This window comes from Rhinolophus sinicus, chromosome 2 (assembly GCF_057876585.1).
Source record: "Rhinolophus sinicus isolate RSI-liver-muscle chromosome 2, RSI-T2T, whole genome shotgun sequence".
In the NCBI taxonomy this organism is placed as follows: domain Eukaryota; kingdom Metazoa; phylum Chordata; class Mammalia; order Chiroptera; family Rhinolophidae; genus Rhinolophus; species Rhinolophus sinicus.
Window position 1 is genome coordinate 30764638 of NC_142502.1, and position 24376 is coordinate 30789013.

Sequence of the window (24376 nt, forward strand, 5' to 3'; positions counted from 1 at the left end):
TAACACTTGGAAGCTGAAAATGTAAGGTCTACATTGTTGACACAATCATATTCAGTTAATTTTAAAATAATGAGTACAGAAATACTACCGGTGGTGTGATACTGAAAACTGAACCTGCCTTTGAACTTCTACACAGTTCTGTGTTCATGTTTTTAAAGAAGTGAGGAAAGGGGCACTAGTCTGGGGATAAACATTATGGATTAGGGCTCAGTGATACCTTCCGGCAATAACATCCATCGTAAGAGTTTGTATTTATTATGCATTATATGGAGTTTCAAACTGTGCTCTTCAGAAATTTAGGTTTCCCTAGGTGCTTCAGGTATTCTACAAACGATGTCTATTCTGCCAAGAATTTCTTTTATAAGTTGGTAATCTGGGGAAAATTTTCATTTGAAAAAAAGAACGCTATGTCAAATAAAAATTTGAAAAACTGGTGAACTGAAACATTTTCGCAGTTTTAACATTAGTTTTAGACCAAGTTTTCCTGAGGTGTGTTCTATGGACCATTAATTTAACAAGTTAAAAGGAGACTTTTTTTGAACTTTTTTGTCTCCCCAAACCTTACTTCTATAATATTACCTATGAGAATCCCTAGAATGAGGGCTGTGGGTTGGCCAAGTGGCATTTTCTACCATTTAAGGTTGTATCATGAGACCACTTAAGACAAAAAGAATCCTGACAATCCATATCTATTCTTGGAAACTTTTCTAATTGGCACTGAAAACAGTTGTTCCAAAGATAGAATGAGCAGAGCTCCTGAAACAGGTGCTCATACACGGTCCGGCCAAGTCAAGCATCCATGGGGGGTGTGTCATGATGGGTAAGTACAGTTCTTCTGAAATGGGGTCCCCACATGAGCAGCCTCAACATCGCCTAGTAACTTATTAGAAATTCAGATTCTCAGAACTCACCCAAGGCCTACTGAATCAAAAATTCTGGGAGTGTGGATCAGCAATTTGCATTTTAACAAGTCCTTCAAGAGCTTTAGATGCATGCCAGTTTGAGAATCACTGGGTTAGTAGATGGAATTGAGTTTCTATCTCTAATTCTACCCTTTCCAAAATCTATGGCCATTCTTAGCCCTCTGGTAGAAATTATTACTCAGGTGCTTGGGTGCTACATTCCTAGAAGTTAGTGAGAGTGGTTCTTTCTTGGTCAACTGGTTAACAGTCATACCTTGACATAGATCAAAGAACCTTTTCAAGATCCCACCCCTGAGTTTTAGGAGGATAGCACCTAGGCTGTACCATGTTTGTTAAGGAACCACAGTGACCATAAACTGATTGATATGAAAGCTCTTTGACCTAGCAGACTATGTGGGAACCAGGCTAGAATGCTCATGATTAAATCTAAGAAGATTTCTACTTCTTAGACTTTAAGAAAGCCACAGTTGATTTGGTTCTACCTACAATACAACCCTTTGGTCTGAGTTCATGCCTGTCTGGACAGTTGATTTTAACCAATTGTAGCATGTAAGCAACCACTGACTTCATTTGCATTCATTTTTTAAAACGAAAGGATAAACCCTACTTTGCAACCTGCCAAAGCTGTATGTTTTTCCTTTATTAAATGGATATATAAATTAGCTCTGATTAGATTTTTTTAAATAAATAATCTATTGAATTTAGATCCTGGGCTTAGGTGGTATTGAGAAAGAGAGGATTATGAGATACAGCCCCCTCTTTCTCTTGTGGTCTATTCAAAGTTAAACTGCAGAGGAAAATTTGGTGGGGAAAAAAATGATATCAGGGAGAAAAAAGGAAAAGAAGGCTGTGCTTTTTGGAATGCATTACTTCTTTTAAATTAAAGCAATATGTAAGCAACTAGAAGAAATTATTAGGGCACACAAAAACTGCTTTAGAAAAACAATACTAATAATACTAATAAAATAATACTGATAATACTAAGAAAGAAAGCATAATTTTAACAGAAGAGGTCTGATTGTTCTACTGCTTCTATCTATGGAATTTAAAAAATCTCTGAGGACTTTTAACTAAAGATGAATGTATGAATCTCTGATTCACAGATATACAATATCACTTTTGTATGTTTTCAACAGTATTGAAAATAATTGTAACATAAATATATCTTTTAAAATTGCTTATTTATTTCTACCTTATTTCTAAACAAATTTAAAGTAGTTTTAATTTTTTTAAAACAAGATAAAATTAACATAAAAGGAGATGGGAAAAATTAAAACAGAAGTGAATAAGGAGAAATATTAATAGACAAAAAGACATAATGCTCAGTGCATGGATCCTAAATCTAGCATTAAGCTTCTTAGTAGCCAAGGCATAGCGGGGAACAAAAATGGGATACTTAAGAGGTATACAATATCTGTAACATGCAAATAAATTAATTCCTCAGGAGAAGCAAAGCTGTTTCTCATACTGAAGCTGGAAGAAAAAATATCCTCTGATGGGTAAATTTATCATGAATGACAAATACTGTGATCTGAGAAACAGGAATAAAGAGTGTCTAGCATTCATTAAGCTCTGTTATACGTTAGGAGATATGTACACTAATGTGTATACACACACACACACACACATATATATATTCACTCATTAATTCTAATATTCACGATATAATCAGGAGTCATAGCACAGTAGACTTTAAAAGTTATAGTGAGTTAAGAATGCCTTAGATTAAATAGAAGTTGATTTTCTGTAAAGGGTCCATGACTTGTGATGGAAGATAGGATGAGAAAGGTATTCCATCTATCTAAAAATAAAACTGACATAGATAATACCAGGCTGAAGCATTCACTTTCCCACAGCAAACTACTGCCACTAATAAAACCTAAAAGTACTTGATGGTTATCCACATTATTGTAGTTTTAAGAGGAAAACAAGGGTGTGGATATGTTACACTACCCACTTAAAGCTTTTGGTGAGTTTTGTTTTCTTTTTTTTTTAAATCCTCCAATCTCAATCAGGATTTAGTTTAACTCTGGCATATCCAAATTTAAATTTTCATGAAATTTTGACAGTAGGCTTAATTCTGCCAAAGTTCTTTCCTAAAGGGCTGTGGTTACCATTTTTGTTATCATTTATATTAGTGCCCGCTAGAAGAAAGGAATGGCATTTACATATTCCTCAGGTACAGGATGACAGCTATCCCATATGGCATTTCCATGTGAATTAGAAAAAAGTGTCCCATCTGGACAGACACACAGACTGATGCACAATTTAGGGAATGGGAGACACCTCTGATGATACTGAACCCTTTCCTTTGCTTGATAGAATGTGGATGGTAAGTAAGCAAAGCTTGGGTTACATATTATTCCCACTCTGCTCCCTGCTGGTGGCTTTTGTGTGGTGCACAAACTCGGTGGTGGAGAAGTAAGCAGTGCTGATCCCAGAGTCTACTGAAAGATACCAATGTTTGATGGAAGTGATCAAAATGAGTTCCCAGGATAGGCTGCTGGGTGTGGAATATTTGAGATTGAGGTGGAAGGAAAAGGAAAGTTCCTGGAGTATTGAGATTTCAGGGATCCAGTCAGAGTGAAACTGCTCTACTTGCAAGGGGGTTTGTTTGATTGTTGGGAGGGAGGTGGACACGTCAAGTTGCATCAAAGGAAAATGAAACAAGGAAAAACACAGCTTCATCAGGCAGAAGATAAACCACATGAGTTAACTGAGATTTTTCTGGTACTAGTAATTTCTGTTTCAGATCCTGACATGTTTTGCCTCAGATTAAAACTCTGTTACTTCTTGCAGTAGGGAATCTTAGGGAGTTTCAGTCTCTTGTTGGCCAGTGATTCCTAAATTACCTGTCAGGTTTTGCAGTGAAGGTTTATCTCATGTCATAACTTATTTGGCTTTATTACAAAGCAAAATATCTAAAATGCATAACATTGTAGAGCAATAAAAATGTTTTACTTTTTTAAAGCATCAACAGCAACAACAACAACTCTTATTTTCTAAACATGAATGCATGTTTATTATACAATAATAGATATTTAAGAGCTAGTGGGTTTGTTTGTTTGTTTGTGTTATCTATTTTCTTCACGAGTTTCTTAATCTGGGCTTTTGCTCAAAGATGGCTTTCACTTTGATTCTCAGTCAGATTGGCAGATGCCCAGAAGTAACTCCTAGAGAATTGTGGACTGAATGCAGTACAGCTTCTGGTAAGGTAGTGCATCCAAATCCCAAGCAACAGATGTTCATTAAAAACCAGTACCGTGTGTTTGGAAAGTCATTTTGAGAAATTAAAGTGCTGCTTTAATATACTGTGTAGGATGATAAAAATTAGCTTGAAAAAAATTTAACATCTTTTAACTAGTTTTGAATACAAATAATAACAAAGCATAAGTTTCCCATTAGTTATTTAATCATAATAGACATCCCTTAAACATGGGAGCATTCCTGAAGGAATACATTCAACTTACTGCTATTCTGCACTCATAATTACTAATTTACTGACTGTTGTCACTAATTTAACATTGTAGGTTGTAGCAGATAATGCCCTTGAATATCTTGACCAAAATACTTTTTAAACCCAACCCTGAAATTTAGAAATGTCACCTCTTACTAGAGAAATTTCCGTCAGGTGTAATCCCTTTTTCTGTGTTTCCATTAGGAGAAATAATGATTACATTGTGACTTTTGTAATACCTTCTGCATCCTGGGCAAGTTCCTTAATGAATTCTCCCAAGGAGTTTGCTCTTGTGTTGGTCCGCTCTGCATCCTGTCCAGTTTGCTCGCCATCTGCTGTCACTTTGGTAGCCTAATGATCCAGATTCAGGAAAACCATAATTAATAGAGATGGTTGAAGGTACTTTCAGATAAGCTCCCACTGGCTACATTTTCTTTCAAATATTACTTTGAGCCAAAGGCAATCGATGAATTATTGATCAGATATACTGGAAATGACGCCCTGTGCTCAAGTATACAATTAAACTTTATGACTTCTACTATTAAATGGAAATCAGAAAGCTGTATTTGGTCTTTTAAAAAACCTCGTTGCATGCAAAGGCACAGAAAAAGTGATAAAGCACAATTATGGTTGAAATATCTTTCAGGTACTGTTGGCAAAAATCTTTAATGGATTATTCAGCCTCCACATGTAGTTTTGTCCATATTTTATTTACTGAATAAGTGGGGAGTGTAGCAATGATGGAGGCACAGGAAGTCTGTCTCAATAAGCTTGATCCTATAGATTTGGTTTAGATCAATATGTTAATTAAAGAAACAAAGAAGGGAAATGCTTAACTACTAAGTAGTAAATGCTTGTTTTATAACATTCTAAAGATGCCAGTAAAACATTAAAGAAGAATAAATGCTAACATTTCCCATATATTATCACCAGAAAAGATGGCTGTTAATCTCAAAACCGTACATCATTATCAACAAAATAAAACAGAACTCCGAAACAGCTTCATTTCCCAAAGAGTATCCTCATACATTTTCATCTTTATTCATATTGAAGATACCATTTGGACACAACGGAACCCATTTAATGTGTTCATAGTTAAGATATACAATACGTAGTGAAATAAAAATGGCGTGTGGAACATTAAAATTTTCGTAAAAGATACGACAAGGTTTAGAGAAACTTGAAATAGGTTTACATTTCATTTTTTATGTGTATACATATGCTAAAAAATGACTTCTTTTTAAATAAACAGATAGGAATAATCCAACTACAGATAATAAATCAAAGAATTACAAAGTGCCTCAAAATAATTTGATAAGGTCCAGGCTGGCAGAGTATTAATATTCCACAATCTTGTACCAGAGGGCTTACATTCTAGATATGCTCAAACATATCTACTTTTTCTTATATATATTGAAGAGGATTTTAAATAGAACTTAAAATAGAACAAAATCTCTGGCTAGTACAGAGCACGGTAGGAAATACTACAGGAATTGCTCTGCATTTTGTGATTTCCCAGCGGCAATAAGAGGTTTAATTTATGAAAGTTTTCAAAGTTTTGCATAGAAGATAGACTATAAAGTCCAACTATTTTCATCTAATTTCTCAACCCGAAAGTGTTACTATCACAAATAAAAGGATGAAAGGATTAAGAATCCATTTGGAAGCTTTAAAAATTCCTCTTTACAGTTTGCAGTAGAAATACACAATGATTTGGAGGGTGTTAATCTATGTATTAGAAGCTCTGGATAACACTTCTAAAATATTAATAATAAAATTGTATTCACTTTTAGATTCAAGGCTCAGATAGGTCAATTAAGTTTTTACACATTCACATCACACATACATACACACGTATAATTTTTTATCTGCTGCTTTTTAATTACTAAGGTCAACTGTTTAAGATGTTGGCTGTCTAAACTGCTTTATATGTTTGTCTAGTCTGGACTTGACTGCACTCTATGATATCATTCCTATTTTCACATATCACAGACATTGTAATAAGAGAATTGATCTACATTATGGTCATCTTTCAACATATTATCTTAAAAATTAACATATCACCAACACTAGTATCTCTTCCTATAGAGAAAATGTACCTTATAATTTGAACTTAATATTTTTGCTTTACCAATACATTCATTACCAGAAGATTATAATTTACATAAGTATTCACATTATCAAGCTTACCAATTCTTGTTAATAGTTCAAAGCGTCATGTTTTTTTAAAAAAATAAATGTATATCGATACACTGTCTCTTTTAAATTTTGGATGGTGAAGGTAGTATTCATTGCCTTGACTTCTACTTACGTAATTAACTTATACAATAACATGTAAGAGTCATCATTAACAAACTTAGTACCAATTACATGTGTACTCCAATATTAACATGTCAAGCACTCTACATGACCCATGATAAGAAACATGTTAAAAGTGTTATGACTAAGACCCAATGCAGTCAATCTCCTTGGCTTCCTTTGTATATGAAATGTATCAAACTCTTCCCTTCCTTTGGTCCTTGCTTGGAATGGGCTTCTCTATACTTTCAGTGACTGTATCCTGGTCATCCATTAGCTTTCAGTTTAATAAGTATCTCTTCCTGGTGTAGCCATTTCCAGGGCACTTACCTAGATTTTCGCACTTCCTGCAACAAAACATTTCCTATATAAGCACCATGCATTTTAGAATTCCTTATTTATGCATCTGTGTTGGCTTATCTATTTATTGGTTACCTCCCTGACTGTAAGGTAAGCTCTAAGAGGGCAAGAACTTGGTCTGTTTCGCTCGTCACTTTATATCCAGCTTTTAGTATGATGCCTACCTTACAGCAAATATTGAGTGAATATTGTTAAATATATGATTAAAAGAATTTCCTAACTAATCTTGTCAACCTTATTTCCATTCTTATTGTCTACTGTCCTATGAACATTTCCAGAAAAAGCTTTTATTCATACTATTGCTCTGTAACTCCTCCCCAATTATCCAAAAATAAATCAAGTCTTGGAGATTCAGCTCTAACATCACCTACTCTGTGAGGTCATCCCTGATTATTTTTGGCACATCCCTCCTTTCTTAGATTTTCAAAACAACCATCATTACCACCTTTCGTGACTATTTTGAGTAATTACTTTGCCATGTGTTTCATCATATCTATCTAATCTCAATCCTTGGGGATAGCACTGTGTGTTATTATCTTTTTATTCCTCAGAATGCCAGACATAATGCCTGGCAAATTGTAGAGGGTCAAAGATGTTGGGTGCTTGGTTGATATAATGATAATCAAACCAACTACCCTTTGAAGTTATAAAGCCTTTTGGAGGGAAAAGAATCTCTCTCCATATGCCTTCCCAATTCCATTCAAACTGGCCATATGCCTGGTGCTATGCTTGCCAGCAACTGTGGATGGCTTGGGCAGTTTTCTGGGCATTTTTCAGAGGCTCAAAGGAAGCTGCTGCTCAAGAGCTGTGGCTGAGTGTTTAGGAGGAGAGCCAGGCCTGAGCACCTCCAGTGCCTACCACATTGCATTCTAGTCACTGGCCTCATAATAATTCAAAACTAGCCTGTGATTGCACACCACGTACCATGCTGGTGTGGGTGGAGCTAGGGGGTGGGGGTGGGCAGAACTGCTCAAGGCCACACTGTGTTTACTGAGGAAGAAGATGGCCTTCCCTGTGCACAGACTAGAAGAGCTGCCACTCTGATGTACTCTAGGAGAGGGAGGGATATGAGGTTCCTGGCACCAAAAGACATTGACTTATGGTATTAACACTTGAAAAGACAAGTTACACAGCCAGGCTCAGCTGTACTCCAGATTGATATGTATGTTCAGAAAGGCTTACAATACTCTCTTGTGTCTCATTTACTCTTCCTGCCTTTAGAGATATACAGAGGGCATGAACCCTAGTTTTACACTGGTGAAAATTAAGATATATACATATATATATATAGAGAGAGAGAGAGAGGTTAAGTGATTTATCTAAACTCACACATATAGGGAATTCAGGACAAAACATAAATTTTCTGTCTCACAGCTTTATATTCTGTCTGTATCAAACACTAACTTCAGTTTGGCTAACACTCAACACGATTAGGAAAATACACAAAAAGTTGAACATTCTGGGTGTTAGGAGGGACACTGCTCCAGCTTATGTATTACAGATGTAAGTGCATGAGCTTTAGGTTTAAGTAAATTAAGATATTTAAAAATCCATATCAGAACTGCATATAGATATCTATTTTAAATATCATGTCTCATTACACAGTAATTAAGTTGAAGAGTCACCATTGTCAAAACCACCCAGGAGAGACTCCATAAAGGAAGCCTGTGACAAACACACTATCACCTAGTGGAGTGGTGATAGGTAGGGGTATCATTGTGAAAGCAAAATTTACAAAAATCAGTGTCACCCAGGGCAGGTTATTTATTGACAATGTTACAGATTAATGTTAAATACCACCTACATGATAGGAGCTGTCTATCTGGTTCAGTTTGGCTCTTCTTGTGTTTATTAAATTACCATTCCCACCCCTTAATCATCTTTCCTCTTATTCACTATTATCTTGTCCTTTGAGTATTTGACAAATGTCTTCTCATTTATCCTAATATGTTGTACAATCTTCCTTTCATTTTTTATCTTTGATTTTCTTATTTTCACATCTTCTTAGCTCTGTTCTACAATCTTTCCAGTGTTCCTTTGTAAATGATGCCTTATGCAGTACCTTGTATGTATCTGTCTTACCTTTGATTACCTTTTTTCTTTACATCCAAGTACGTTCACACAAGTAGGTAATTTTTCCCTTTCATGTTTCTTCTTCTTTTCCTTTTCTAGAGTATTTATATCTAGGTAGCATGCATTACCATTAGGCACACCTTAATTTACTTCTGAACAATGTAGCTGTTACTTCCTGTTTTAGCTTGAGCAGTTCTTATTGTGCTAGTTGAAATCTGCACATAATTTTCTTGGTTGTATATTTCATTTTCTGCCTTCTTTATGTTAAAACTAGAATCTAATGGAGCAAATCTAACTACTGAATAGACAATATTGCTTAGGTGTCATTCACCTTTGCATTTGCAGACTTACGTGGTTTCCTACTAAAATTAAATTTCAGATCTAATCATTTATATAATATTCTCCAGGGTCATCTTCAAACACTACCTGTTCTGTATATTTAAGTGTAAGTACACCTCAGGCGTGCTACTAGGACAGACACACAAAGAGAGAGGGAGCAACCAACTGACCCTGTGGAATGGTAAGTCAGTTCCATGTGGAATTTTACCCTAATATTTCAGGTGTCAATTTTAAAAATTCCAAACCAAACAAGTATGATTTGTCATACATTTTTCCTCTCTCTGTTAAAATATAATAGCAGAAATAAAAAAATATTGTTGGCAACTTATATTATACCTATTAAAGCTATAAACAAGGCATTTGTAAGCACACAGTATTACTGACAGTTAAATCATTTAAAAACTAATTTTATCATTTTGGAAATGCTTAATCTTCATTTCAATTTGATTTTTAATATGCAGCAAAAGACAATGTAAATAAAGCTAAATTTTGATATTTTATACAGTTGAGTCTAATACATAACATTCTCTGCTTGTAAAATATAAACATTTAAAAGGAGTTTATTAAAGAAAGCAAAATATCCAACTCAATAGAATTATAAATATATACCTGATTTTAGAGAAATTCAAAATCAATGCTTATTTTGAGTTTCTTTACCTTTCATCTGGTTGTTCAAATGCTATTATTTTTCCACAATTAGTTAATTACTTAATTAAACAAATATTGACCGAACACCTACTATGTGCATGATATTGGTGATATTGTGATGAGAGAAAAAAAAAAGACAAGCTTCCTGCCCTTTTGGAGCTTATGGTCTGGTGGGGCAGAGAGGTATTTGTCAAATGATCATGAAAATAAATTTATAATTACAAACTGAAGAAAAAATACGTGGTATAAGACAATTATAGACGGAATCTCATCATACCTAGAATGTCACAGGGGGCTCTCATAAGGCACACTTCCATGAGCTAAGGTTTAAAAGGTAAAATGGAGTTAATAAGAAGAAAACAAAATGTAGGAAGATGTGATTTACTTCAAGGATAAAGAAAACATGTGTGAAAAGACTCTGTGGTGGGTTGATGTAACTGATTGATCGTATGGCGGGAGTGCAGATGGCTCAGGGCTCAAGTGGTGGGTGATGTGGATCAGGGGAGGATTTGGGCCTTTATCCTAAGAGCAATGAAAAGTTAGAGGGAAGAGTTTAAGCACAAGAGTGACATATTCAAATTTGGAATAGCAAAAGTGCATTCTGGCTACACTGTAGAGGCTCGACTGGGAGGAACACAAGACTAAAAGCAGAGGGACTAACTGGAAAGCTAATGTGGGAATCACAAACTAAAGACTGTAAAGATTGGACAAGAGTGGGGTAGTGGAGGTGAGCTTTACACACAGAAGTGGAACCCACTGCATTTGGTAACAGTTTGGCTAAGTGGGAGGGTGATAAGAAGGAATGACACATCAAAGAGGATTTCTAGGATTCTGGCGAATATGTTCAATGAATCAGGGTTCGGGTAACGAGACAATGAGTTGGGGGAGAGATGAAGCTGGGGAGTTAAGCAAGAATCATATTACAATGGGAAAGCATCACATGCCATCCTGAACAAATGGAGAGCCTTTGAAGAATTTGAAGGCAGGTGACATGATCAGATCTGTAATTTAGGAAGTTTACTCTGCCATATGGCTAACAACTGGTTGAAGTTGAATAAGGCTTGGAGAGAGAGAGGTCATAGAAGGGAACTGAATTGGGTTGGGGTAAAAAAGTAGGTAGAGTGAAGGGTGATTCATTCATTTCCCTCTTGGGAGACTGGGTAGGTTTTGGAGGACAAATCGTTGAGGTGCTGCAGGAGAAAAGTATGAGTTTTAGGAGGAAGTTGGTGAGTTTAACTTGAGATGTCCAGTCTGTAGTTAGGGACATAGGACTGAAGCAAGAGAATGAGGTTTGTCTTAAAAACACAGATTTTTGAATCATCAGCATATACATGGCAATTGAAGCTCAAAGACAGAGTTTTAAGACTGAGGACCGGACCCCACGAAAGCAAACTTTTGAGGGATGGGCAGAGGAAAAGGCTGAGAATTAAAGGTCAGAGGATCAAGAGAAAAATAGAGAGGAGAGTATGTCAAGAAGGAAGGATGTGTCAAAAGTGGCAACTGCTACAGGGAGTTCAAGTAAAATAAAGTTTCCATTGGATTTAGCGACAAACTTGTCACTTGGTCATCTTGTAGAAATAGTTTTAGCAGCAGGCTGGGAGTGGAAATCTATACTGGGGTGGAGTAAAAAGTGAACACAGACCTGTCTCCAAATCTTTCAAAACAATTGGCTGTGAAACAAAAGAGGGTGCGAAGGGCAGTAGCTATAGAGGTACACAGAGTTGTTATCGAAAAGCTTTTCAATATTCCATACACATTGGTAGACAGCTGGAATGTGCTAAATATGATCCCCATATTCAAGGCACTTATATTCCAATAGGGAAATAAAATGACAATAAATGTAAATATATTGGAAGAGATACTGATTATGTAATATTTTGCTTATGTAATAATTACATATTAACTAAGCTACACAAAATACATTGTTAAATGTTAGCTTTGGGATGGATATCATTCTCTTTACCAGGGACTATTAGAGAACTAGATTGTTCCATGAAAAAATTATATATATATATATATATATATATATATATATATATATATCCAAAACAAGTATACACATTTTAAGAAAGGAAAAAAAGATATATTAAAATTGTAATACAATGAATGACTAGCATTCATTTGATTAACGCCATCTTCTGAGTGAACGTCATACTACACATTGTTACCGTAATTCAATTCGATTTTGAAAAGTACTACATAGATAACATCTCTTAAAATGTGTACATTTTTTGGCACCCCCTGGTATCTAGATGCACTTGAAGGAGAGAGGGCAGCTCCCACACCAGATGCAGGATGAGACTCGCCAAATGCCTTAACACATCTAAAGAATGTATTACCGTGTTTCCCTGAAAATAAGACTGGGTTTTATATTAATTTTTGCTCCAAAAGATGCATTAGGGAGTATTTTCAGGGGATATCTTATTTTTTCATATACAACCATCTACAACACTGTCATAACATACTAAATATGTCCGTCTGGTTGACGATCTTAACTGGGGCTTATTTTTGGGGTAGGTCTTATTTTTTGGGGAAACACAGTAGTCATAAAGCAACTTGTCAGCCAACAAAGCAGAGAAAAGGGAGCATCAAAAAGGTTGGCTATACCAATGAGTCTGGCACTTTCCAGAGGAAAGGGAGCTGGAGCCATCAGATAACTAGAGGCTCACAGTAGGTCTCAACCGTGGCTGACATTAGCATCATCTGGGGAGCTATTGAAAACCCCAGGGCTCATACTGCACCTCAGACTAATTATGTCACAAACTTGGGGGTTAAGACCTGGCATGAGGTAATTCTGATGTGCAGTTCTAGTTAAAGGCATTGCCTCCTAATGTAGCCATGGATAATAGGAAGTCATAGCTACTGAACTTCTCTTACTCTGGTCCAATTGCTGGATCATTTATGGTTGGGAGAGAAATGTATTGGTGGTCTTAGCCTGATGTTATTGGATATTTCAGTCTTTTACCCCTCTAGTTATGATTCCATGTGTATTAATTCACTTTTTGATGATCATACAGATTGTCCACGGAAAGAAAGAATTGATCATGTTGACTTGAGTATTTAAGGTCCCCACAATGGTAGTATTTCTAATTATAAATGTGGTAGGGTCAAGGTTAATTAAAAAGTGAAGATTTCCATTTCCTCCCCACCCTCCTTTCATCAAGGAGATCTCTACTTTCAGCAGTCTAATTTCTAGGCTTTTTGTGTTATAAAATCTGAAGGCTGGGCAGATAAAAATGGTATTGGAGCGTGGGAAACAGGGGGAGGGGGAGTAATTTTACAGTGGAGAAATCTGGCAAACACTACCTCAGTCAGGTGAGAAGATCAACATCAATCCGTGTTTTCCCAAAAATAAGACCTAACTGGAAAATAAACCCTAGCATGATTTTTCCAGGATGACATCTCCTGAACATAAGTTCTAATGCAATCTTTTGGAGCAAATATTAATATAAGATCCAGTCTTATTTTTGGGGAAACATGGTAATAATACTGTATATTGAGTTCATGGGTTCTTAATATGATATAATAAAAATTATAATTTATCTCTGTGTTTTTTTCTACAAAAATCCATAACTCTATTCCAGACATGAGAGAGACCCCAACTAAGGGACATCCTACAAAATAAATTAACTTTTCAAAACTGTCATAATCATCAAATACTAGGACAGTCTGAGAAAAAGTCATAATATAGAGGACACAGCCTATGAAGACATGATTGCTAAATGTCATGTAGAATCCTGGATGGGATACTGGGATAATAAAAGGACACTAAGTAAACACTGAAGAAATCTGAGCATAGGTGTTAGTTAATAATAATGAATCAGTATTAGTTCATTGATTGTGACAAACATGCCATACAAGATATTAACAGTAGGGGTAAGTAGGTATTGAGTATATAGGAAATCTCTGTACAATCTTTGCAACATTTTTGTAAATCTAAAACTATTCCAAAGGGGAAAAAATTTAAAAAATAGTTTGGGATTAACTCAAATTGGACCACCGAGTATAATATAAAATGCAAAACTATAAAGTGCCAAGATAACATAGGAGAAAATCTAGATGACTGAGTATTTCACTGACTTTTTAGATACAACACCAAAGGCATGATCCATGAAAGAAATAATTGATAAGCTGGACTTTATTAAAATTAATAACTTCTGTATTGTGAAAGACACTTTTAAGAGTATGAGAAAGCAAGCCAAAGACTGGGGGAAAATATTTGTAAAAGACATACCTGATAAAGGACCTACCCAAAATATACAAAGAACTCTTCAAACTCAATAACGAGAAAATAAACCCGTTTAAAAAAATGAGAAAAAAACTTGTCTTGGTGCATTTGGGCTGCTCTAATAAAAGTACCGTATACTAGGTGGCTTATAAACAACAAAAATGCATTTCTCACAGTTCTAGAGACTGGGAAATACAAGATCAAGTCCCAAGAAGATTCAGTGTCTGGTGGGGACTCACATCCTGCCTTATAGGCAGTTTATTTACACTGTGTCCTCACATGACAAGGAAGGGGCAAAGGATCTCTCTGGAGTCCCTTTTATAAGGGCACTAATTCCATTCACAATGGTTCCACCTGCATGACCTAATCACCTCCTAAAGGTGATCACCTCCTAATATCATCACCTTGGGGGTTAGGATTTCAACATAGGCATTTTGGAGGGGACACCGCCATTCAGTCTATAGCAAGACCTGAACAGACATCAAAGAAGATACACCCACATAAACACTCATATGCTTGTGTAGGGGCGGGGGTATATGGAAACTCTTGGTATTTTACAATCAACTTTGCTTTGAATCTTTAACTCCTCTAAAATATAAAGTATATTTTAAAAAATTTAGTATGGGAGAGTCTGCTGGAAAGATGCAAGGGTGACGCCTAAGACATAATAAAGATCTGATTCTCCTACTAAAATATTTGTTGTGTCTCTAGACTCAGATCATTAGGCTATAATCAGCTCAGTGAGGACAATGGATGTGTCAGTTTTGCTTATACCTCTATTCCCAACATGTGACATTCTTTCTCAGTGCCTAGAGCATTATAGATGCTCAACAACTATTAATTAAATTAATGAGTGAAAATCCACCTGTTCCATGGGATTTTCCGTAATTACCTTTAATAAGATCAAGTTATTCCATATGTAGGTATTTCTCAGGTACGTTTTATTATTTTATTTCAGGTTGTATTATATATTTACTTGCAGTTGTCCCCCATGCCTAAATGCTTATGTACGCAACACACTCAGAGACACACACACAGACACACACACACAAGATTGCAATAATCTCCTTGAAGACAGGGACTGAGACTCATTTGTATCTTTCATCTTCTACCACTTAACTTGGATTTTGTATGTGGTAAACATTATATGTATTTGTTAAATTGAGTTTACTCTGCTATGCATTTAAAATTTCTTATGCAGTTGTATTCACCGAACAAATATAAATTATTAAATATTGAATTAATATGAGATAAATGTACTCATTACTCTAATTAATGTCTAACTATATTTGGCAAGAAACTATTTTGTATCTGTACATTTCACATTGCTGGTATGAGATTATGAGAAAAGCGTGTAGTATACTATTTGTAACATCAGGGCCATTGTTTAGCATTATGTGTTCAGAAGCCCATTTGATTTCCCTATGAAAATTTTCCTAAACCAGCAGAAGGTGAGGTAGAAACAGTACCAGGACAGGGGCTTGCTTGGGTCCCTGGGTTTAGTGAATTGTATGGACATTAATAATTCACTTCATTATCATAGTTTGAGGTATCTCTCCTAAAAAAAATAAAAAGGAAAAAATGGACTACATAATCTGTAAGAACCTTCTCGCTCCAATATTCTTTGTCATTTAACGCTCTTAGTAGATAATCAAACTGGATCCCTGAATTACAGGCCAGTTTTCTGGTTCATGCATTTTTCTGCCACAAGATGGCGGACGTTATGTTGTTTTCTTCATTCTCTACCAGCAAAAAGAACCTTAACCCTCTTGCAGCTTTGAACATTTAAAACTCCCAATTCCTCAAAAAGTCTGATAAATGCAACATGGAGTTTACATTCTGATTCTAAAAAGTGTCTTGAACACTTTGATTTTTCACTATAAAGAAGATTTCCTCTTGTGTGAAAAATACTGATTTAGACTGTATTTCTATACAAATGCAAAAATTCCATGAGTTCAAAGAGACTACCAGTATTTTCATTTGTCGTTCTTTTTTCCTTACACAGTCAAAGACAGTGCTTTTGAAATTCAGAATTGATAAAAAAAAAACTTTACCAAGGAAGCTACTTGTTATAGTTTTCAAAATGTACTGTCATTCTGATATTTTTAGCCATTCTTCTTGACACTTCCCAAGTATTCCAACTTTTTTTATACTACTGGGTTCTCAGATTTTATTTGAGGTAGAAGTAGCAAATCAAAAATACATCTATTTTATGCACCAAAATGGGAATTCGGAAGAACAAGATTTGCCTTTCAGAAATTTGAAGTAATTTTCCTTAATTTACATGATCTTTCTGCTTTAAGAAAATTTATGATTTTGCCAACTTACCCTGGTCAGAAGCTCATTCATTTCTGTAACGAGTGTATTCAGGTTGCCCTCTGCCAACTGAATGAGTCTCTCTGGGGCCCTCTGAGGTGAGAGCAAGTGCTAAAAAAGATTTCATTCATTTATACATTTTAGTAAATGGTATTGCATTGGTCATAAGCTTGAACATTTAACAGAACACATTTTTCCTTTAAATACAAAAAACTTAACCTTCTCACTTTTGCAGAAAAGAGAAACAAACCATTTCTATTGGACATGTATACACAAAGCACTGTGTGGAATATGCTGGCAAATAATACAAATTGCAGTAATTTTTTGAGAAATTACTATGTGCCTGGCTTTTTTTTTTTCCTCTTCAATCTCATGACAGTTCTATGAGGTAAATGTTATTTCATTTTATGTATGAGGAAACCGTGGCTTGAAAAAAGTTAAACACTTACACAGGATCAAACAGCCAGTAAGGGGTAGAGTCAAGATGAACGTTGATTCTTTAAGGCTCCCATTTTAATTAATAGAGATAACATTTACAGGTTAAAAAGAGGACGGTGGTCCTTGACAGAACTGGCCAGGTACCAGCTAACTGGCTTGATGTCAGTGTTGGTAGGAGCTGGCCTGGCACTCACAACTAAGCCATTTTCTTCTCCTATTGAACCTAATCAATCTCACAGAACACTACCATTAGACAGGGGCACTCTGTGACAGTGATGAATGAAATAAAATAAGACCACTCCATAATAATCTTGTCTAAGCACAGACAAAACCATGGTCTCTGTGCAGAACACAAAAGTACCCAAATCCCATTTCCTGGCTGACATGAATAACCACTGCCTCTTTCCTAATTGTAGCTTTAGCTTCTCCTTGTTCTTCCCTCCTTCTAGATAAGATTCATTAGAATAGTTGATTATGGAAGTACTCCCACTTCCTAATAGCACCCAATCCAGCAAACTCCTATTTCCTTGAACTTGGCCCAAACTGCCTGGCATAAACCCAAATACTAATGAGTTTTTCCTAATGCCCTATTATTGAAACACCCAACATGCCCTGCAGTGTGCAGTGTCCCTTCTTGTTGCAATGAGTTAAAAACCCAATTTTGTTCTATCACATGTGTGTTCCTGGTGTTCTCTGGCTGGAACCCAGGGAGCACTGCCCCAGTTAAAGGAACTGAACAAAGAAGGTCAATAACTTACTTAAGGTTTTAAAATGGGATTCGAAGTATTCAGATATTAAATAAATTATGGAAGAAAACAAACACACAATCAAGAAAGACTGGAATTTAAGGCGAATCAAGGTCATCTTGACCATCCAGCCATAAGGAAGTAGGTGACTGAATTCCCTGGCTTAGATGATGACCACAGATTGGAACCTCTGCCAAAGGAAGAGTACTTCATCCATTACTTAAGTATTATTTAAAAAAATTATGTCCTACTGAAGTATTTGCTTTTCTAGTTTAATTTTTCTTTTTTTGTATTCGCTCCATGTATAAGGAAAATAACTGGTCAGCATCTTCTTTGCTAAACCTCTTCCCATTCCTGAATACTAGGCCTATAATGTCAACTTTAGATTCCTCTGCCTGGCTTTCAAGGTTGTCCCTTCATATCACCCTGTCCCACTCAAGTCTCCAGCCTTATCTTTTGCTCGCAGGCCTGACTTGTAATGTCTGCCAGATAGTCCTTGCTAATTCACACCTCTGCCTCTGCTGTGGCTCTCTTAGATTCGATGGCACGAGTACATACAGGCCAGGCGTCAGGGAGACCTCGCCACTGGAGTACAGAGTTCTTTTCTCTCTCTGCGCTTTGCAAAGGTGGTTTCATTCTTACAGGCCCTAAAGTAATACTGCCTCTATTCAAATCCCAGCTCTACACCTAGAGGCCATGTGACTTTGTGTCTCAAAGGTAACTTCTTTGTGCCTCAGTTTCCCTATCTGAAAAAAATGTAGATGATACAGTACTCGTTTCCTACTTTTTGGAGTTTTTTTGTGTTTTTCTCCTTCAAGATTTATATCTGATAATTCATGTAAGACTGGTCAATTGCCTAGCACAGAGATATTTGTCAATAAATGTTACTTGTTCTTGCTATCATCATTATTGGTTTCTTCTCTTAAATAGGGATAATAATTCTTATCTTAAAGGCTATGGTCTGGATGAAAGAATATATTCCCTATATTCTTACAGTGCCCACTCCTCACCAATCTTTCTCTGCCTATTAAAATTATGTCGATTCTTCAAGTTCCAACACAAATTATATTCTCATTAATAATGCATTCCCTGGTTACTCTGAATCTTGCCTATTTCTCCATCTTTGTAGTCTATTTTGTGTCAAATTTTTATAAAATAGGGTAATTATGTACTTTTGCTAAATGTTAAATTATATTGTTTAATTACCTTTTTTAACCATAGACTCTAAGCTTCCTGGGGGGTAATGACTACATTATAGAAATCATGAAACCCCCAGGGAATCAAGTGCAATACTGGGGCATTCCAGAATCTCTCAATTAATATTTGATAATTGACTGATAGTGTATATGCGTACGTAGTCATCTGTCATCAGATGAACCTGTTTTCTTAACATTTCTTCCCGTTCCATTAAATACTGAAAGCTTTAACAATGTTTTAGAGTAGTGTTTCTCAAATCAGTTCTTAATGAAGTACTTTCAAAGGTCTACTTGTTCTCTAGCACAAAAATTTTGTGTTTTCATTTTGCCCAGCAACTGAAATGTTAATGTAAGAATTTATGAACACAGACTGGGCACCTGAGAGATGAAAGGACCACCTGATTTCAGCACCTACATTTGCATGCATGTTTGATCATATGGGAGATCGAGCACATAAATCATTCTAACTTGTCAACTGATGCCAAATCAGTTGGGACCACATTTAAATCGTGGACGGGTAGGAGCAGTGAGTTACCACATGCTACGTGCAGATGAAAGAACCTCCATGGAAGTAGTCTGTGTCATATTCTTGTTGCAAGAAGCAACTTGCTTTAAACAAAAATCATCCATTATTTTATATTAATGTTTTTAATTTTATTTTACTGGTTTTTAGGCTTTTGTAAGAATTAATGTGTTTTGATTTTATAGAGCTGTAAGAACCTCATACCTGATTTTATGTTTGCCTATATTTAAGTAACATAATAAAAGTGATTTAGGCCAAACACTGGGGGGTACATCGGCCTCTTTTCCTTAATAGCAATCTGTGTATTATAGTTCTCAAGTTTGAAAAACACTGATTAGGACAGTCTCTGAATTTCCCTAATAGGTGCTTACTTTGATTTGGGGCAATGGGAAGAGCATTTATTAATTCTTACAGAAGCTTCTGTCATCTTTTCCTTGGCTCTTGCTCTTACTGCTCCAACCTACCTTTAGTTCCTGAGTCCTATTTTCAAGACCATACAGCATTTTATATGGAGCAGGCAGCGGGCCAGTGAGGTTGATGCTCAGGGCCATCTGCTCCAGACGAGCCAGGTCACCGAGAAGAAGGCCTGTGCATTCATCTCCGCAAACTGTGAAAAGGAAACAACAGAGAATATTTACTTCTGCGAAGCATCCCAGGACGATGTTCAAAGATTTCAGGTATGAAATATTTTATGGCCTATGCATAATTCTGTGAAAGGTGATGCTCCTCATCTCAGATAATTAACATTTTTGAACGAATGACCATTGAAAAAAAGATTAAAAGAACAACAAGAGAGCAACCGTTCCTGTCACCCAGAACCTGAAATATGAATGATATAAACTGAGGAACCAGAGAGGAGGAACAAATGGATTTTGAAGGAAATTAGTGTATTGCAGAAGTAGTAAAGGAGAGGTAAAATGTGAATATAACATTCTAATGCCCCAGAAATTCCCACATGAGCAATCTAGAGGAAATCTGTAACTAGGGAATACAACATGCTCCAGAGTCTAAAAATGCACGCAAGTGTACAATGCTACATTAGCTTGCACGGTGGAGCATCTATAGCAATTGTGTCTCCACATGCTTCATGTATTACATATGCAAAAACTGTATGTTTTTTTTGTCTTAGCTTGACATATATGGAGATTTTCTTTTTATTCAAAAAAAAGAACTTTTCCTTCTATAACTCTTTTTCTCACAGTGATATTTATTTACATAGCTGTGTTTCCCCGAAAATAAGACCTAACCAGACCATTAGCTCTAATTCGTCTTTTGGAGCAAAAATTAATAGAAGACCTGGTCATATTTTACTATAAGACCAGGTCTTATCTAATATAATTGACATAATATAATATAATATAATATAATACCGGGTCTTACATTAATTTTTGCTCCAAAAGACTCATTAGAGCTGATTGTCCAGCTAGGTCTTATTTTCAGGGAAACACGGTACTCTGATGATTAACCTAATCCAGTCTTGTAGATAAATAATTGCTAAGGGCCATAAAAAAATTTATTTAAGTAGCTAAGGGTGCTGATGTTCTACCCATGCATGGTCTTTTCAATGATTAGAAAAGAGACTATTGAAATTTGGTGGTGGTGGAGAGGGGCTGGTAGTAGAGTTAATGGAGAGAAAAAAATGGATTATTTCTTCATTACCAAAATAATCTCATAAATAGTACAATTTTAAAATTGAAATATATTAATTCTTTTGGTGGATTTTAAAACAGATACATATTTGTTTAAACTTAGCTCAAAAATTTCTTTTTACTCTTTGCCTCACAGTAATGAGGCACAGCTGTTCCATGTCAAGAGCATGGACTGCCATATTCATGATATGCATTCATGTACACAGTTATATTTTCTAGCTCATGTTCTGTACATAGAGGTGTCAAAACTATACACATGTTAGAAGAGAGGAAAGTACATCACAGAAAATACGGAGATTGGAGCAGCTTTGGATCATGATCAAAACTGGTAAAAATTCAATTAGTTCTCTAAACAGCACTCCCCTGAGCTGCCTAATGGAGAGAAAACCATTAACTGAAGCTTGTAAACAAAGAGAAACAGTACAGAGGATGATTTTTCGATAGGACAGCAGTTAAAGGTGAATTACAATATCCCTTCTCAGGGAAGAAACCGCTGCAGCAGGGCTTCTAATAAATCACATCCTTGCAGGTGACACCTGCAACAGTAGAGCATCACCTGCAGGGACTTCATGAGCTCCTGACGCCTTACAAGCTGAGTGAACAAAGGAGCTGAAGTCTGGAACTAGAGCTGCATCTCTCCCTCTTCTCCCAGCCAGAATGAAAAGAGAATTTGCTCTGCATGCAAAGTGAGTGACAAAAGAGAGCATTGTGGCATCACCCCCTCAGGTCAATGCCAGTGCTTGAGAAGCTTCAATAGGCCTGTCTACATGAAACAATTACAGGAAACACAACCTGGATCACAATTAGGTGCCAAATTGACTTTGTCTAAACACCAAGCCACAGTCTGATTTTCAAACTTCAGTGGGTATCGGAATCATGGAAGGACATCCTTAAACCACTTAAGACTAGGCCATCAGTGTTTCTGATTCCAGAGCTGATTGAATCCCCTGGTTTCCGATCTCTGATGGAGAATGTGCTTTTCCAATAAGCTCCCAGATGAATACTAATATTCTTGGTCTGTGCACCACACTTGGAGTAGCAACTGGACTGGCAGCAGTGACATCACCTCGGAACTTATTACAAATGCATAATCTTAGGTCCACCCCAGGTCTAGTGAATCAGAATCTGCATTTTAGAATGATTCCCATGTGATCCATGAATGTTCATGTTTGAAAAGCACCGCTGTAGGTCAGTGGTTCTCAATTTGGGCTGCACATTAGAATCAAATGGGTTTTTATAAAATACAGATATCCAGGTGCTTTCCCTCCTCACATCCAGAGAATCTGATTTGATGGCTCTGTGGTTAAGGCCCAGGCATCTGTATTTTTTAAATGATTCCATGACCCTATCAGGCAGCCAAGGTTTAGAACCACAGGATCAGATGATGAAATTTAGGGATGCTCGGTCCTAAAGGGAGCAAGGGTTTGGAAGACATCATTTTGCTTGCTGTCTTCTCTGCCTAGAACTCATCTCCCTCCATCTCCCCCTATGTGGCTCCTGGATATTTAGGTCAAGTGCTCAAGAGTTACTTCCTCTGAGGGGAAGTCTGTGATGACTCTGCAATTATTGTCCTCACCAATCACTACAGTATTCCTTTTGTCTTGTTACCTCGACACTCATGCATTTGTGGGCTATCTTACTACTTTATTTATACATTGTTACTCCCTCACCAGAGAAGGGACCTTAATCCCCTTTGGTTACAGTGCCTAGGAAACTGTCTTCTGCATAGCAAACAATCAATAAATAGCTGTTCTATCTGTGAAAGAAGAACAAGAAATATTCCAGAGATGATCAGGGAATTAGAAGGAAAGAACTGAGAGAGGGAAAGAAGAAGAAAGAGTGAGAGAGGGAGAGAGGGAGGGATAGAGGCAGAGAGGGGTAGAGGGAGAGATTGGCTAAATAGGAAACACCTGAACATGAGAACATGCTATGTGTTAGGAAATGGAGAACCAGGCAGATGTATGAGGAACTGGAGACTAGAATGACAACAATGGTTAGAGGGAGGAGATCATCTTGTGATTGAAGAGGCAGAAAGTGATCAATGTCAAGAAGACAGGTGACTGTTACGGTACTTTCATGAGGTAATTCAGTTTTGACCCAGGGAACAGTTATTGGAATGGAGGGATGGAGGGAAAGAAAAAAGATGAAAAATATTATCAAGAAAGAAACAACACAGATGGGTTACTGAACAGATAAAGGCAATATTCATTTCTGGGTTGCAATAAAAATGGTTACCACTTCTCTGCTGCTCCTCCCATTAGGAGGTAGAGTCTGATTGCCTCTCTTGAACCTGGGCTAGCTTTATGCACACTCTGAGGGATATTGTGTGACTCTTGAGCCTCAGCTTCAAGGGGTATGCAGCGTCTGCTCCCACTTTCTTGGACCTCTGCTGCCTTGTAAACAATCCCTGTAGAGCCTCTTTGAGGAAGAAAGACACTTGAGGAGAGAAAGGCAGGCCCAACCATTCTATAATAGTTGAGGCCCTATCATGTGGATGAGGCCATCTGGGACCCCACCAGGCATGACAACAAAATAATTTTCCACTGGAGCCCAGCCCAAATTGCCAACCTACAGAATCTTGAGGATATATACTGTTGTTTTTTTAAGCTATTGAATTTTAGAGTGGCGGCAATAGATAACTAACATACTTTCCCAAATTTTATAATGATTTTGTGTGTGATTTAGAGTGTAAATTCAGATCGGAAACTCATAAGTTGCAATCCATAGGTTAAAAAATATATCCGTCAGAACTCTTAATTTTTTTTAAAGGTTATGACGAAAACAAAGGTTCCTTTCTCACTGAGTCCAAAGTTTATCATTATTTTAAAAGTTCTATTTAACTTCTAGTGTAGATGTAGTTGGAGCAGATGTTCCCAGGATATAAGGAAGCAAATTTTTTTCTTTTTTAATTTCAAGATCTTGAGAGGTACTTGATAATATGACGTCCCACCATGCTTTCTTTGGGGGCAGTGTGTTCTTTAGGAATCCTATGCTAGCCCCTTTTTCTAATTTATTATAATTTATAACCTACCTATTTTCAAGAAGGAATTCAGTTAGCTCATTGATAATGGCATAGTTACTGATGATTCCAGAAATTTTCAGGGAAAAGTTTTCTCAGTTTTTACTTCATACAAGAATAAATCAGACACTGGAATGCAGAACTAGATCTGATTTACTGCAAT

The 24376-nt window shown here is 36.4% G+C and overlaps 1 protein-coding gene across 7 annotated transcripts in view; it reads right to left on the minus strand.

Annotated features, from left to right (window-relative positions):
• Positions 1 to 24376, minus strand: part of LAMA2 (laminin subunit alpha 2) — a 521442-nt gene that overhangs the window by 106819 nt on the left and 390247 nt on the right. For all 7 annotated transcript variants that reach the window (XM_074333566.2, XM_074333563.2, XM_088795458.1 and 4 more), the window contains 3 exons: positions 20010 to 20152; positions 16655 to 16753; positions 4620 to 4731 (listed from right to left, as the gene is read on the minus strand). In XM_074333566.2, the coding sequence (XP_074189667.2) occupies positions 4620 to 4731; positions 16655 to 16753; positions 20010 to 20152 (354 nt within the window). The remainder of the gene's footprint in view (positions 1 to 4619; positions 4732 to 16654; positions 16754 to 20009; positions 20153 to 24376) is intronic.